This window comes from Ornithorhynchus anatinus, chromosome 12, assembly GCF_004115215.2.
Source record: "Ornithorhynchus anatinus isolate Pmale09 chromosome 12, mOrnAna1.pri.v4, whole genome shotgun sequence".
NCBI lineage: Eukaryota > Metazoa > Chordata > Mammalia > Monotremata > Ornithorhynchidae > Ornithorhynchus > Ornithorhynchus anatinus.
In genome coordinates, this window is record NC_041739.1 from 957,728 (window position 1) to 973,317 (window position 15,590).

The 15,590-nt window shown below is 53.4% G+C and overlaps 1 protein-coding gene across 2 annotated transcripts; it reads right to left on the minus strand.

Annotated features, from left to right (window-relative positions):
* Positions 1-2,542: 2,542 nt before the first annotated feature.
* Positions 2,543-15,590, minus strand: TLR3 (toll like receptor 3). 2 transcript variants are annotated; one of them, XM_029076700.2, is made up of 5 exons: positions 15,330-15,589; positions 11,224-11,677; positions 8,958-9,149; positions 5,340-7,192; positions 2,543-3,797 (listed from the first exon to the last, which is right to left on the minus strand). In XM_029076700.2, the coding sequence occupies exons 2-5, from the start codon at positions 11,665-11,667 to the stop codon at positions 3,569-3,571; spliced, it is 2,718 nt and encodes a 905-aa protein (XP_028932533.1). In that variant the 5' UTR covers positions 11,668-11,677; positions 15,330-15,589; the 3' UTR covers positions 2,543-3,568. The 2 variants fall into 2 exon arrangements, with proteins under 2 accessions (XP_028932533.1, XP_028932534.1); XM_029076701.2 differs by having other exon boundaries at positions 3,607-3,724; positions 15,330-15,590.

The window sequence follows — 15,590 nt, forward strand, 5'->3', positions numbered from 1 at the left end:
GGGAGTGGAAGAATAGGAAAAGAGGGTTGAGTCAGGGAAGGCCTCCTGGAGGAGATGTGTCTTCAGTAAGGCTATGAAGTGGGGGAGAGTAATGGTGTCAGATATGAAGATGGAGGATGTTCTAGGCCCGAGGCAAGACATGGGTGATAGATGAGATCGAGGTACAGTGAGAAGGTTAGCATTAAAGGGTTAGGGTTAGGGAAGTTTTGCGGCTGGGGTGTAGTAGAAGAATAGCAACGTAGTAGGAGGGGTCAGGGTGATTGAGTGCTTTAAGGCCGATGATAAGGAGTTTCTGTTTGATGCAGAGGTGGATGAGTAATGGTTGGAGGTTCTTGAGGAGTGAGAAAACATGGTCTGAACATTTTTGTAGAAAAGTGATCCAGGCAGCAGACTGAAGTATGGACTGGAGTGGGGAGAGACAGGAAGCAGGGAGGTCAGCAAGGAGCCTGATACAGTAATCAAGACAGGATGGGGTAAAAGCTTGGATTAACGTGGTGGCAGTTTGGATGGAGAGGAAAGGGTAGATTTTAGAAATGTTATGAAGGGACAGAGAGACAAACTCCCCCCACTTCCTCCTTTGCCCGCCCCGAGGTCCGGCCCCTGGAGGAGCTCTGAGGCACCTGGAGAGAGGAGTTCTGACCCGGACAGGTGATCGGGACAAAGACTATGACCCAGGCAGTCTCTGAGAGGGGGGCCAGGGATGGGACCAGGGGCCGGGCCAGGGGTAAAGGGAAGAAGGAAGGAGCCCTCCTAAGCCACAGGGGCAAGGAAAAGAGAGCAACTTTCGGCCCTCAAGAGCAAGAGCCTAGCCCTTGCCCAAGCCCTGCCTCCGACCTGGAACGCCCTCCCTCTTCATATCCAACAGTTTCTTTCCCCACCTTCAAGGCCTTTATGAAGGTACATCTCCTGCAAGAGGCCTTCCCCAAACTAGACACTCATTTCTTTTTCTCCCACTCCCCTTCTGCTTCACTCTTGCATTTGGATTTGCACCTTTATCCACCCTACCCTCAGCCCCAAAGCACTGATATACATATCTTGTAATTGATTTAATATGTCTCCCCCTTTAGTCCATAAGCTCCTTGTGGGCAGGAAACATGTCTACCAACTCATTATATTGTACTCTCTTTAGCGCTTAGTACACTGCTCTGCACAGGGTCAGTACTCAGTAAAAACTATTGATAAATAGATCCAGGACATCTCTACTTGGATGTCCCAATGACACCTCAAACTCAACAGGTCCAAAACAGAGATCCTCATCTTCCCACTCAAACTGTGTCCTCCTCCTGAATTTCCCACTGTCACCAACCAATCTGTCTCACAAGCCTGAAACCTTGGCATTAACCTCGATTCATCTCCTTCATCCAACCTACATATTTGATCTCATCAAATCCTGTTGATTCTACCTTCACATCACTAAAATCTGCCCTTTCCTCTCCAACCAACTGCTACCATGGTGATCCAAGCACTTATCTACTGCATCAGCCTCTTTGCTGACCTCCCTGCCTCATGTCTATCTCCATTGTTGTCCATGCTTCACTCTGCTGCCTGAATAGTTTTCTAAAAAAACCTTCAATCCACATCTCGCCACTCCTCAAGAACCTCAAGGTGATGGCTGCCCATCCACTTCCACTTCAAACTCCTGATTATCAATTTTAAAGTAATCAATCAGCTCGCCCCCTCCTAACCTACCTTTCTGATCTACAGCAAGGTACTACAACCCATTACACTCACTTCCCTCCTCTCATGCCAACCTACTCAATGTACCTCAGTCTTGTCTATCTTGCCGCCAACCCCTTGCCCATGTCCTTCCTCTGGCCTGGAGCTCCCTTCCCCTTTCATCTCCGACAGACCACCACACTTTCCACCTTCAAAGCCTTGTTAAAAATCACATCTTCTCCTAGAGTCCTTCCCCAACTAAGCCCTCATATCCCCTACTCCCTCTCCCGTCTGTGCCGCCTGTGTACTTGGACCTCTGCCCTTTAATCAATCAATCAATCAATCACATTTATTGAGCACTTACTATGTGCAGAGCACTGTACTAAGCAGTTGGGAGAGTACAATACAATAGAACTAGTAGGTATGTTCCCTGCCCATAACAAGCTTAAGCACTTAATAGTCAACCCACCCTCAGTCCACAGCACTTATGTACATATCAATCAATCAGTGGTATCTATTGAGTGCTTGCTGTGTGCTAGTACTAGTGCCTAGGGAGAGTACAACAGAGTTCGAAGACTCATTCTCTACCCACAATGAATTTACAGTCTAAGAGGGAGACAGACATTAATAGAAATAAATTATGGATATGTACATAAGTGGTGTGGGGATGAGGGTGGGATGAATGTGAAGAAGTGCCCTAAGGGTACTGATCCAAGTGGGTTGATGACACCGAAGGAGAGGGAGTCGGGGAAAAGAAGGCTTAATCCGAGAAGGCCTCTTGGAGGAGATGTGACCTTAATAAGGCTCTGAAGATTACATATCAGAAATACATTTCAATGCCTGTCTCCCTTTTTAGACTGACTGTAAACTCCTTCTGGGAAAGTAATGTGTTTACCACCCCTGCTTTATTGTTGTCTCCGAAGTGCTTAGTAGAGTGCTCTGCTCACATTAAGCATTCAATAAATACATTGACTGATTGGTATTCCTAAACAAAGTCATCAGAATAAATAAGCAAATGAATAATTGAATAAACATGTACACATAAATGCTGAGGATTGGAATTGATAAATTTATAAGTGCTAGAGTTGGCTGATGGGTTTATGTGACCTGGGATGCAGGGGAATTAATAAGGAAAGAATCGATGTAGGAAGTAGGATTTTTCCAGAGGGCTTTGAATATGGAGATGACTCGAGTCTGGCGAAGTTGGGGAGGGAAGGAGTTCCAGGCCAGGAGAGGAGGAACAGGTGTGAGCAAAGGGATAGGGGTAGGAGAGTGGACAGCAGGGTACCGCTAGAAGGTGGGCTTAGCGAGGATGAAGAAAGCAAACTGAGGAGAAGCAGGTGAAGAGGGGCATTGGTGAGATGGGCTATGTTGGTTGAGAGCCTGAAGCAGACAGCAAGAAGCCGTGACTCGATGTGGAGGGGCACAGGGAGCTGGGGGAAGGCACTGAGGGTTCTGGAGAGTCGTTGGGGAGGAAACGGGCACAAGGGGCCAAGAGTCAGTCACGCTGCAGGAGCCCTGGAGGCCCTGAGTGTGAGAGGTTTCTGTGGGGGCAAACCTGAGAGGTGGGATTATTCCTTCAACCCTGTTTATCGCTGCCTGCTGGGGAGTAATACTTAACAGATGCCATCTGCTCCAGCCGCCGGGACAGCGGAGTTCAGGGAAAGAGCCACGGCCATGTCCTCTAATTACTTACACGCTACCTCTTGTTGAGAAGAAGCTTGGTCTTTCTCCCTATTGTGTGTCCATCAGCAGCCTTGCAGCGGGTGTGAGATGTTACCCAACACCCCTGTTCCTGGCACACGGCCGCAGCCCGGCTGCCCGGGGTCTGGCAGGCTCCAACCTCCACTGGGCGGCCGGGCCCAGGACCCGTCTCGCTTGGCCCCAGCCTGGCCAGAGAGCTGGGGGTCGGTCAGGGCATTGTGTTGGGGGCCCCAAGCGCAGCCTTGAGCTTCTGGTGGAAGACACAGAGGCGCTCCCGGTAGGCCGGCCAGTGCAGGACACAGTGGGAGCGGAACATGCCTCTGCGCAGGCCCAGGGCGTGGTTCAGCCGGTAGTCTGGGATGTCCTGCAGGAAGACCAGGACGATGGAGTCCAGGTTCTGCTCGATGGCTTGATGGACCGCGTGGTGCACCTTGAAGCTGCCGTGAGACAGGCTCACTGGAATCTCTCGTCCACCCAATAGTCACCCTCAGCCCTTAAGTACATGTAACTGGCCTCAACATTACAGACATGGGTACATCCCCCTGCGTGTCCCAAAACCTCTGGGCATATTACACTTTCACAAAATCGCCAAGATCTGCCCTTTCCTCTCCATTCAAACTGCTACCGTGCTGGTACAAACTCTCGTAATATCCAGACTGGATTATTGTGTCAGCCTCCTCTCTGATCTCCCTTCCTCCTGTCTCTCCCCACTCCAGTCTATTCTTCATTCCGCTGCCCGGATCATCTTCTTACAGAAAGGCTCTGGGCATGTCACTCCCCTCCTCAAAAACCTCCAGTGGTTGCCTATTAACCTTCGCATGTAACAAAAACTCCTCACTCTTGGCTTCAAAGCTCTCCATCACCTTGCTCCCTCCCACCTCACCTCCCTTCTCTCTTTCTACTGCCCATCCCATACATTCCGCCCCTCTGCCGCTCACATCCTCACGGTCCCCCGTTCGCGCCTATCCTGCCGTCGACCCCTGGCGCACATCCTACCGCTGCGCTGGAATGCCCTTCCTCCTCACGTCTGCCAAACTAACTCTCTTCCCCTCTTCAAAGCCCTACTGAAAGATCACCTCCTCCAGGAGGTCTTCCCAGACTGAGCCCCCCTTTCTTTCTGCTCCTCCTCCCTTCCCCATTTCCCCTCCTCCTGCCCTCTGCTCTTCCCCCTTTCCCTCCCCTCAGCACTGTGCATATTTGTATATGCTATTTATTACTCTATTTCGTTAATGATGTGCATATATCTATGATTCTATTTATCTTGATGATGTCTACGACAGACTACTTGTTTTGTTTTGTTCTGTTTTGCTTTGCTGTCTCCCCCGTTTAGACTGTGAGCCCGTTATTGGGCAGGGATTGTCTTTATCTGTTGCCAAATTGTACATTCCAAGTGCTTAGTACAGTGCTTTGCACATAGTAAGTGCTCAATAAATACGAATGAATGAATGAATGAATGAATGAATGACTATTACACTGCAGGCCCCATGGCTTGGATAGTCCCCCCGTGTGCCCTATGGTTTAGGTATATCCTCCAGCATATTCCCTGGCCCTGGGTATGTCAGTAGGTCCCCCTGGACATTCCTTGACCCTGGGTATGTACCCCTGAATGTCCCATGGCCACTGAATATGTTGCCCTGCATGTCCCATGGTCTGGGTATATCCCCTTGCACATTCCTTGGCCCCGAGTAGGTCTCCCTCCACATCCCGTGGTCTGAGTATGTCCCCTTGCACATTCCTTGACCATGTCCAAGGAACATCACCCTGCATGATCCTTAGGCTGGGTATGGCCCCCTACATGTCCCATAGGCTGGGTATGTCCCCCTCACATTTCTTGGACCCGGGTATGTCCCCCTAGGCATCCCATGGTCTGACCGTGTCCCATTGCCTGGATATATCCCTCTGTATGACTCACGACCCATGGACCCCTCCCCTAAGTAGCACCGACCTCCATACCCCCATGCCACCCAGGCAATGCTCACCTTCTGCACAGGGGATCCTCCAGGAGGTGCTGCGTCACCACGAAGATGATCTTCCGGCTCCGCCTCATGCCGCTGACGATGGCCTCGAGTTCGGGCCGGCCGGCCTCCAAGTCCCGCTCCTCCAGGCAGAAGCGCAGGGCTGGATCCTGCTCCTCCAGAGAGGCAAAATTCTTCCAGACCCAGCGGGAGTCCTGCTGGGCGTGGATCACGTAGGCGGCAAAGTCAGGTTGGCCAGGGGCACAGCCGGCCCTCCACCTGCCCAGGACCCGCTCCCCAACCACGTGCCAGTAGAACGTGAGCCGCCAGCCCTGGAAGCGAGCGAGCAGGACGCCAGAGGTGAAGAGGAACAGAGCGCTGGCACTAACCATGAAGAACATGTCAAAGGGGGCACTGTCCTTGCAGGGCGCGTCGTCGAAGTGCACCATGAGCGAGCCGTGGGCCTGCGGCGGCGTGTTGCAGAGGTATTGGGTGTGCAGCTCGGGGATGGTGGCTCTCGTGCTGTTCAACCAGGCCACAAACCAGGCGATGCTGGCGCACGTGCAGTCGAACGGGTTGAAGCGCAGGTCCAAAGTGCTCAAGTTGCGGAAGACTGGTCCGAACACCTCTCTGGGCACCGTCGTGAGCAGGTTCTTTTGCAAGTTGAGCGAGCGCAAGCTGGCCAGGTCAGCGAACAGCCCGGCTGGCAGCAGGTTCAGGTTGTTGAGGCCCAGGTCCAGGGTCCGGAGGGCCACCAGACCACGGAAGGCCCCGACGGGCACCTCGTCCAGCCCGTTGGACTCCAGCTGAAGGGTGCGCAGGCTGGACAGGCCCCGCAGGAAGAGGACGGGCCCGCCGGGATTGACTGCCTTCCACAAGCGAGCCAGGTTGTTGTGCTGCAGGTCCAGGACCTCCAGGCGGTCCAGCCCCTCCAGCAGGTCGGCGCTGACGCCGGCGATGTTGTTGTTGCTCAGGTCCAGCACAGTCAGGTTCCGCAGTAGGCGGAAGGGTGACGTGGCCAGAGCCAGGCTGCCGCAGCCCACCCGGCGTAATAAGAGCCGCCGTAGGCCGGGCACCAAGGCGAACGCCGAGCTGCTCATCCCCACCTGTGGGTTGTAGGACAGGTAGAGCTCCTCCAGCTGGGCCAGACCAACCCACTCATAGCCTGAGAGCCATTGCCGCAGCTCATTCACACCCAGGTCCAGCACCCGCAGCCGCCCCAGCTGGGAGAAGGCGCCGGCCTCAACGGTCTCGACCTTGGCCCGCGAGAGGTTCAGCAGGAGCAGGGGCGAGGCGGCCAGAGAGGCGAAGGTCCGGTTGGTCAATGTCTGCAGGCCCTGATGGCAGCCGGATAGGCTGAGGTGCTTCAGGCTGACCAAACCCAAGAAGGTGCCGGGCGTCACCTCGCGCAGGTTGTTCTGCTCCAGCGACAGGACCTCCAGGCATCGCAGCCCTGCGAAGGCGCCATCCTCGACCACCGGGCCAGGCTTCCCCTGCCAGTGGGACCACCCAAAGGCGGCTCTGAGACTCAGGTGCCGGAGGCCAGACAGGCCAGAGAACGAGAATGCCTGCAGGCGGACCAGACTGTTGCTCTCCAGCTTGAGGGTCTCCAGGTGCGGGAGCCAGGCGAAGGAGTTGGGAGCGATGACAGTCAGGCTGTTGAGGGACAGGTCGAGGGAGGTGAGGTTGGTGGAGGCCAGGCCCTGGAAGGTGGTGTTGGTGGTGCGCTGGAGTTCCGTGTTGCTTAGGGCAAGGCTCTGGAGGTGCGTCCCGGACAGCTCGGCGCACAACTGCTCTGTGAGTTTGGGCCCCAGTGGCATGTTGTTCAGCCACAGGCTGGTCAGTTGCCCTATGGCTCGGAAGCAGCCAGGAGAAAACTGGGGGGAAGAGGAGGAGGAGAAAGTGACGAGGAGGAGAGAGAAGGAGGAAGAGGAGGAGGAGAGGTGATTGGGTCAATGGTGCCGCTAAGAGTTGACGGTGGGTAGGATGCTTAGCTGGGCACTGTATCCGACTCTTGCAGTGGGTAGGTTTTAATAATCTTCTGCCCTAGCTGTGGCATGGGCACAGGGAGTCGGTCCCCACAAGGGGCCGTGCACCTTGGGAGAGTCAGAGGTGTCACTCGGCTGGGTCATTGGGGGGAGTCAGCAGGGGAGGGAGAAGAGTCAGGGATTAAGAAGGTAGGGTCGGGGTGTTGGATGGTTCATGCTGGGTCACATGAGGGAGAGTAAGGGAGGGGTCGAAAGGCTAGAGTCAGGGGTTTTTTGAATGGTCTGCTGGGACACTGTAAGGAGAGTCAGGGATGGAGAGGAGAGAGTCATAGTGGTTTGGATGGTCTGTACTGTGTCACTGGAGGGAGTCAGGGATGGAAAAGGGAGGGTCAGGGGTGTTGGATGGTCCATGCTAGATCACTGGAGGAGAGTCAGGGAGGGAGAAGAGAGAATCAGGGTTTTTTGGATGGGCTGTGTTGGGTAACTGTCCCGTCCTAGCCAACCCAGCCCACATACTTTTCTCTTCTGGTGTTACTCATTCTCATACACACTTCTCATTGTGCCTCCATCTCACCTGTCTCTCCACTGACCCCTGGCCCAGGTCCTATCTCTGGCCTGGAACGTCCTCTCTCCTCATATCTGCCAGATAATGCACTCCCCTGCTTCAAAGCCTTACTGAGGGCATATCTCCTCCAAGAGGCCTTCCCAGACTAACCCCCGCTTTTCCTCATCTCCCACTCCTTTCCACGTCACCCTGATTCTCTCCCACTGCTCTTCCCCCACTCCCCAGCCCACAGCACTTAGGCAAATATCTGTAGTTTTATTTGTTTATGTCGCATCTGTTTACTTGTATTGATGTCTGTCTCCCCTCTTCTAGACTGTGAGCTCGTTGTGGACAGGGATTGTCTCTCTCTTATTACTGTATTGTACTTTCCCAAGTGCTTAGTACAGTGTTCTGCACACAGTAAGCTCTCAGTAAATATGATTGAATGAATGAATGAATGAATATCAGGTTTGGTGAGGGGAGATCCAGGGCTGCTGGAGGGTTTATGTTGGGTCACTGTTGGGGAGCCAGCAGTGGAGGGGAGGGAGTCAGGGGTGTTGGATGGTCCATCCTTAGCCATGAGGGTGAGTTTCCAGGAAGGCAACTGGGACATGGGTCCTCCAATCACTCTGGTACCCCATTCAGAGAGAGAATTCTGATCAGGATGGACTCTGGGACTGATCTGAGCTGGCCATGGCTCAGGGACTTGCATTCTGACTAGCACGGAGTCAGAAAATAGGACCTAAGAGGGAAGATTGGAGCATTGCTGTTGACTGTGGAGGCAGGAAAGCTGAGCAAAGGTTGCACGTGGAGAGGAGGTTGTTCCCAGAAGACGGTAGGTAATATGCTCCATCACTGTGGAGAAAAGGCCAAAACCCAATGGCGTTCGGGTGTAATATGGGGGATTTAGGTCAGGGGGAACAACCAATTCACAGATGGGTGGTGGAGAGGGCTGCCTGATGAAGGAAATGCGAGAGTTCCCTCTGCCCTCTGCTAGCCAGACAAAGGTGCTGTTCTCTTTCTGGGGAGACTAAGAGCTCAGCTGGGGGTCCCACACAAAGGCAGAAGGAGAGCTTCAGTGACCTCCCTGAGGATACTTTGGCCACTCACCACTTTCAGCTGATTCGAGGAAAGGTCCAGCTTGCTTAAGGAAGAATTGGCAAGGAACTCCAGGTCGTCCTCCTTCAGAATGTCGATTTTGTTGCTGGACAGCAGAAGCTGTTGGAGGTTTCTCAGCTGGGTGCGGGTTCCTAATTTCGCAGATGACAGGTGGTTGTGGGAGAGGTCCAGTATATTCAAGTTCTGGTGGGGGATAAATAAAGGAGGAGTTATTTCATGAATAGTCCAGCCACTTCGTTGACCCCTAGAGGTTTTAGATCCATAGGAATAATCAGTCATCAGTGGTATTTACTGAGGGCTTACTCTGGAAGAGTACAACACAACAATATAATACCTGCCTTCTCTCTACCTTACAGGGTTGTTGTAAGGGCTGAAATGAACAAATTATTGTGAGAGCACTTTAGCAAAAAAAAATCACCGTAGAAAACCAAGGTTAGAGAGACAGCATGTCCTAGTGGAAAGAACACAGGTCTGGGAGTCAGAAGGCTTGGGTTCTAATCTCAGTTCTGCCAATTGCTTGCTTTGTGACCTTGGGCAAGTCACTTAACTTTTCTGTTCTTCAGTTCTGTTCTCCCTCCTACTTAGACTGTGAGCCCCATACAGGACAGGATTTGTGTCCAACCCAGTTAACTTGCATTTACCCCAAGGCTTAGAACAGTATTTGACACATATTAAGTGCATAACAAATACTATAACCCCCCCCCCCAAAGAGTTGGCAGAGACTCTCCTGTCCACAGTGAGCATACAGTCTAGAATGGCAGTAAGAGAAAGTCTGAATGATTTTTTTTTCAAACTCCTTCTGTCCCCTGTATTTCCCCTTCACTTGGGAGAGGAAAGCAGGAACAGTGGTCCAGGTGAAGGGTGAAGCAACCCAGCCCCAACCACTGGCATCTTCTTGCCTGGGTCTGGCTGAGTGGATAGAGCACAGGCCTGGGGGTTAGAAGGACCTGCGTTCTAATCCCGCCTCCACCACTTTTAACTGTGTGACCTTGGGCAAGTCACTTCACTTCTCTGTGCCTCAGATACCTCAGCTGTATCTTGAGAAGCAGCGTGGCTCAGTGGAAAGAGTCTGGGCTTGGGAGTCAGAGGTCATGGGTTCGAATCCCTATTGTGCCACTTGACAGCTGTGTGACTGTGGGTAAGTCACTTCACTTCTCTGTGCCTCACTTACCTCATCTGTAAAATGGAGGTTGTCCTCACGTGGGACAACCTGATTATCCTGTATCTACCCCAGTGCTTAGAACAGTGCTCTGCACATAGTAAGCGCTTAACAAATACCAACATCATTATTATTATTATTAAAATGGGAATTAATATGAGCCCCATGTGGGACAAGGACTATATCCAACCTGATTAACTTGTATCTTCCTCAGCGCTTAGTATAGTGCCTGACATATAGTAAATGCCCAACAAATACCATAAAAAAAGTTATATTTGCAAGCACCCAGTTCAGACTTCTGCACATAACAGTTCTAATCCCGTCTCTGCCACTTGTCTGCTGTGTGACCTTGGGCAAGTCACTTAACTTCCCTGTGTCTCAGTTCCCTCATCTGCAAATGCGGATTAAAGACTGTGAGCCCCACGTGGGACGGCCTGATGACCTTGTATCTACCCCAGTGCTTAGAACAGTGCTTGGCACATAGTAAGTGCTTAACAAATACCATCATTATTATTATTAGTACTCTGCCCTCAGCCAGCACTCTGTGCAGCTCTCTAATAATAATAATAACAATGTTGGTATTTGTTACGCAGTTACTATGTGCAGAGCACTGTTCTAAGCGCTGAGGTAGATACAGGGTAATCAGGTTGTCCCACGTGAGGCTCACAGTCTTCATCCCCATTTTACAGATGAGGTAACTGAGGCACAGAGAAGTGAAGCGATTTGCCCACAGTCACCCAGGTGACAAGTGGCGGAGCCGGGATTCAAACCCATGACCTCTGACTCCCAAGCCCGGGCTCTTTTCACTGAGCCCCGCTGCTTCTCTACACTCTTTCAGCACTCGGTACAGTCCTCTGCACACAGCAGGCACTCAGTATAGTGCTCTGCACACACCAAGTGCCCAGCACAGTATTTTGCACAGAAGTGACCAGCACAGTGGTCCGCACACAGTAAGTGACCAGCATAGGCACCGCACACAGTAGGCGGCCAGAACAGCTCTCTGCATCCGGCAGGAGCTCAATGAGTACTATGATGGGATTGAATCCTCTTAGTTGAGGGACCTTCGCTCTCTGTCCCCGGGGGAGGAGGCAGTCTCACCGTGAGTGCCAGGAACGGGTCACCCTTGACTTTCTGGATGGAGTTAGACATGAGGTAGAGGTGGGCCAGGCCAGAGCAGTGTGCGAACCAGAGGCCGGAGGGCTGCCTCAGCTCGTTGTGCTGTAGGTTCAGGGTGCGAAGCAGTGGCAGGGAGGCGCATAGTTCCGGCTCCAGCTTGGAGATGTCGTTGAAGCCCCCGTCCAGGATGCCCAAGCGGGCGTAGCGGCTGAAGTTGGCGGCCGGCAGGCTCTTGAGCTGGTTGTGGGTCAGGTTCAGGATGCGGATGTCCGGTGGCAGGTCTGGGGGGATCTGGGTCAGCTTGAGGTGACTGCAGTCCGCCACGGCCCCCGAAACCCTGCACGGGCTTGCAGGGGACACCCCTGCCGTCCATAGGGAGAGCAGCAGGACAGAGGGGAGGACCTGGCAAGGCGACGGTCCTGCCATGGTCACTGGCCTGAAAAGGAAAGGAAGCCCGCACAGTTACAGCCTTCAGCATAGTGGATAGAGCAGGTTCCTGGGAGTCAGAGGGTAATGGGTTCAGAGTGAGAGGTTTCCCCCGCCTTGGCTGTCGAGGGCACCTAGTGCATTCTTGGGTGTCTGCCAGGGCGGGTCCTGGGGGTACCAGCTGCCTGTGACTCTGCCCACCACGATAGCTGCCCGGGATAGGGGCAGGGAGAGGCGTGGAAGGGCTTTGCAGGGAGGAGGGGCAGCTGAGGCCTAGGTGCCCCTACCCGGTCCTGGGGGCACAGACCCACGAGAGGCCAGCGCAGTGCCCATTGGAAGTTTCGGCCCCTGGCCCCTCTCTCCCTCTCCGTCCCCGACCCCTTTCTTCCCCCCTTCTCCCTCCCTCCGCTGGCCTTTCCCAAGTCTTCCCGGCCGAAAGGGTCCGACCCAGTGGGGAGGGAGAGAAGCCCGGCCAGTCCATCCCCCAGACCTCACTATTGGGTGCCCCTGCCCCCTCGAATCCGCTAATAATAATAATAATAATGGTATTTGTTAAGCACTATGTGCCAAGCACTGTTCTAAGCGCTGGGATAGATACATGGTCATCAGTTGTCCCACCTGGGGCTCACATTCTTCAACCCCATTTTACAGATGAGGGAACTGAGGCACAGAGAAGTGAAGCGGCTTGCTCCAGGTCACACAGCTGACAAGTGGCGGAGCCGGGATTAGAACCCACATCCTCTGCCTCCCAAAGCCCGGGCTCTTGCACTGTCAGCCGGCCTGGCCCGTTGGGCTCTGTCTCTTTTTTCTCAGGAGGAAGACGCATTTCCAAGCCGTTTTCGCTGACTACGCCCTTATTTCTTCTCAACCCACTTCCTTTCTTTGTCTCCCCGGCCCTTGGATTTGCTGCCTTTTTTCAACCCCTCCCTCAGGCCCACAGCCCTTATCTCCATATCAACGATTTAATTATTTCTATTCTCGTCTTGTCTGCCCCTCTGGACCGTAAACTGGTTGCGGTCTGAGAAGGTGTCTACCAACTCTGTTATGTTGTAACAATAATGATATTTGTTAAGCGCTTCCTATGTAATAATAATAACGATGGTATTTGTTAAGCACTTACTATGGGCAAAGCACTGTTCTAATCGCTGGAGAGGATATAAGGTGATCAGGTTGCCCCACGTGGGACTCACAGTCTTAATCCCCACTTACAGATGAGGTAAATGAGGCACAGAGAGTGAAGGGACTTGCCCAAGGTCACACAGCAGACAAGCGGCGGAGTCGGGATTAGAACCCACCACCTCTGATTCCCAAACCCGTGCTTTTTCCACTAAGCCACGCTGCTTCTAACTAAGCCACGCCCGCGTTTAGCACCGTGCTGTGCACACAGTAAGCGCTCAATAAATACGATTAATTGATTGAGACCCGAGCCGTACCCCTGGGCCGCCGGGGCCGCTCTGGTTGGGACGCACGCAGCGTTCCTCCCCTCTTTCCTCTCCCCTCAGCACTGTCCTCATTTGTAAATATTATTTACTGCCCTATTTATTCTGTTAATGAGATGTACATCCCCTCGATTCTATGATCCCCCTTTCTTCTCTCCGATCTCCCTTCCTCCTGTCTCTCCCCACTCCAGTCTATTCTTCATTCCGTTGCCCGGCTCATCTTCCTGCAGAAACGTCTGGGCCTGTCACTCCCCTTCTTAAAAACCTCCGGTGGTTGCCTATCGACCTCCGCACGAAACAAAAACTTCTCACTCTAGACTTCGAGGCTGTCCATCATCTTGCCCCTTCCTACCTCTCCTCCCATCTCTCTTTCCACTGCCCACCCCGTACGCTCCGCTCCTCTGCCGCCCACCTCCTCACCGTCCCCCGTTCTCGCCCATCCCGCCGTCGACCCCTGGCCCACGTCCTCCCGCCGTCCTGCAATGTCCTCCCTCCTCACCTCCGCCAAACTAACTCTCTTCACCTCTTCAAAGCCCTCCTGAGAGCTCACCTCCTCCGAGAGGCCTTCCCAGACTGAGCTCCCCTTTTCCCTCCGCTCCCTCCAGGCTCCCCTTCGCCCTCTGCTCCCTCCTCCTTCCCCCCTTCACCTCCCCTCAGCTAAACCCCCTTTCCCTCTGTTCCTCCCCCTCTCCCTTCCCCTCAGCACTCTGCTCATTTGGACATATTTTTATTACCCTATTTATTTTGTTAATGAGGAGTACACCCCCTCGATTCTATTTATCGTGATTATGTGGTCTTGTTTTTGTCCGTCTGTCCCCCGATTAGACCGTGAGCCCCTCGTTGGGCAGGGATTGTCTCTATCTGTTGCTGAATTGTCCATTCCAAGCGCTTAGTACAGTGCTCTGCACATAGTAAGCGCTCAATAAATACTATTGAATGAATTTATGGTTCAGTGGCAAGAGCCTGGGCTAGGGAGTCAGAGGACGTGGGTTCTAGTCCCGCCTCCTTCACTTGTCTGCTGTGTGACCTTGGGCAAGTCACTCGACTGCTCTGTGCCTCAGTTCCCTCTTCTGTAAAACGAGGATTAAGACTGTGAGCCCCATCTGGGGCAACCTGATAACCTTGTATCACCCCAGCGCTTAGAACTGTGCTTGGCACATAGGAAGGGCTCAACAAACACCATTATTATTATAATTATGGAGGGGAGGCCTGCTCCTGCCCCAGCTTCTGCCCCTTTCTCTGCCCGGCCCGGCCCCGGCCCCAGTCTTGACCCCCGGGGCTACTTCCTGAACCCCCTGCCTCCCGCTCCCCTCTCCTTCCTCATCATGGAGTTGTGGATCGAGCCCGGGCTTGGGAGTCAGAAAGTCGTGGGTTCTCTTCCCGGCTCTGCCACCTGTCTGCTGTGTGACCTTGGGCCAGTCACTTCACTTCTCTGTGCCTCAGTTACCCCATCAGGAAAATGGGCATGAAGACTGTGAGCCCCACGTGGGACCACCTGATCATCTTGTATCCTCTCCAGCGCTTAGAACAGTGCTTTGCACATGGTAAGCCCTCCCCAAATGCCATCATCATCCCCTCGATTTGCTTGTCTCCACCTTAGCGCTTAAAGCACCGCCTGGCCCATAGAAGCGTTTATTAATAATAATAATAATAATGTTGGTATTTGTTAAGCGCTTACTATGTGCAGAGCACTGTTCTAAGCGCTGGGGTAGATACAGGGAAATCAGATTGTCCCACGTGAGGCTCACAGTCTTAATCCCCATTTTCCAGATGAGGTCACTGAGGCACAGAGAAGCGAAGTGACTTGCCCACAGTCACACAGCTGACAAGTGGCAGAGGCGGGATAATAAAAATGTTGGTATTTGTTGGTATTTGTTAAGCGCTTACTATGTGCCGAGCACTGCTCCAAGCGCTGGGGTAGACACAGGGGAATCCGGTTGTCCCACGTGGGGCTCACAGTTTTAGTCCCCATTTTACAGATGAGGTAACTGAGGCACGGAGAAGTGACTTGCCCAAAGTCACACAGCTGACAAGTGGCCGAGCAGGGATTCGAACCCATGACCTCTGACTAAGCCAGACTGCTTCCCAGTTCCATCCTTATTATTCCTCCAACTCCTCCTTCTCCCGAAAGCGAGAGTTTCCCCGAGCCCCGCGGGCAGGCTGGCAGTCCCGGCTGTCCGGGCCCCGGCTTCGCACCTGCACTCCGCTGTGCGTTCAACTCACCGCAAAGGGCCTCCGCGCCACCGGTCCGGAGGAACGACCCCGGGGCGGATACGGGGCGGCCGTTCCGAGTGGACTCCTGACAACGAATCCGGAACCAACACGTTCCCCGCCCAACCTCCCCCGGCACCTCGGAGTCCGCGGAGATCACCGCCCGGACACAACGACTCCACCCAGGACACCACTTGCCAGGGCCAAAACCAGGACTCCGGATCCAGCACCTACTGCTTTTGAATCAAGCCATGGCCATTATTTAGTGGACGC

What these genes read in the sequence shown, in the direction of transcription:
- TLR3 (XM_029076700.2), bottom strand. Translation starts at nt 11,667, where the DNA reads ATGGCAGGACCGTCGCCTTGCCAGGTCCTCCCCTCTGTCCTGCTGCTC. An exon ending in CCTCGAATCAGCTGAAAGTG is followed by an intron (nt 7,193 to 8,957) that starts GTGAGTGGCCAA and finishes TCTTCCCCCCAG; the next exon opens with TTTTCTCCTGGCTGCTTCCG. An exon ending in GAGGATCCCCTGTGCAGAAG is followed by an intron (nt 3,798 to 5,339) that starts GTGAGCATTGCC and finishes GTCTCACGGCAG; the next exon opens with CTTCAAGGTGCACCACGCGG.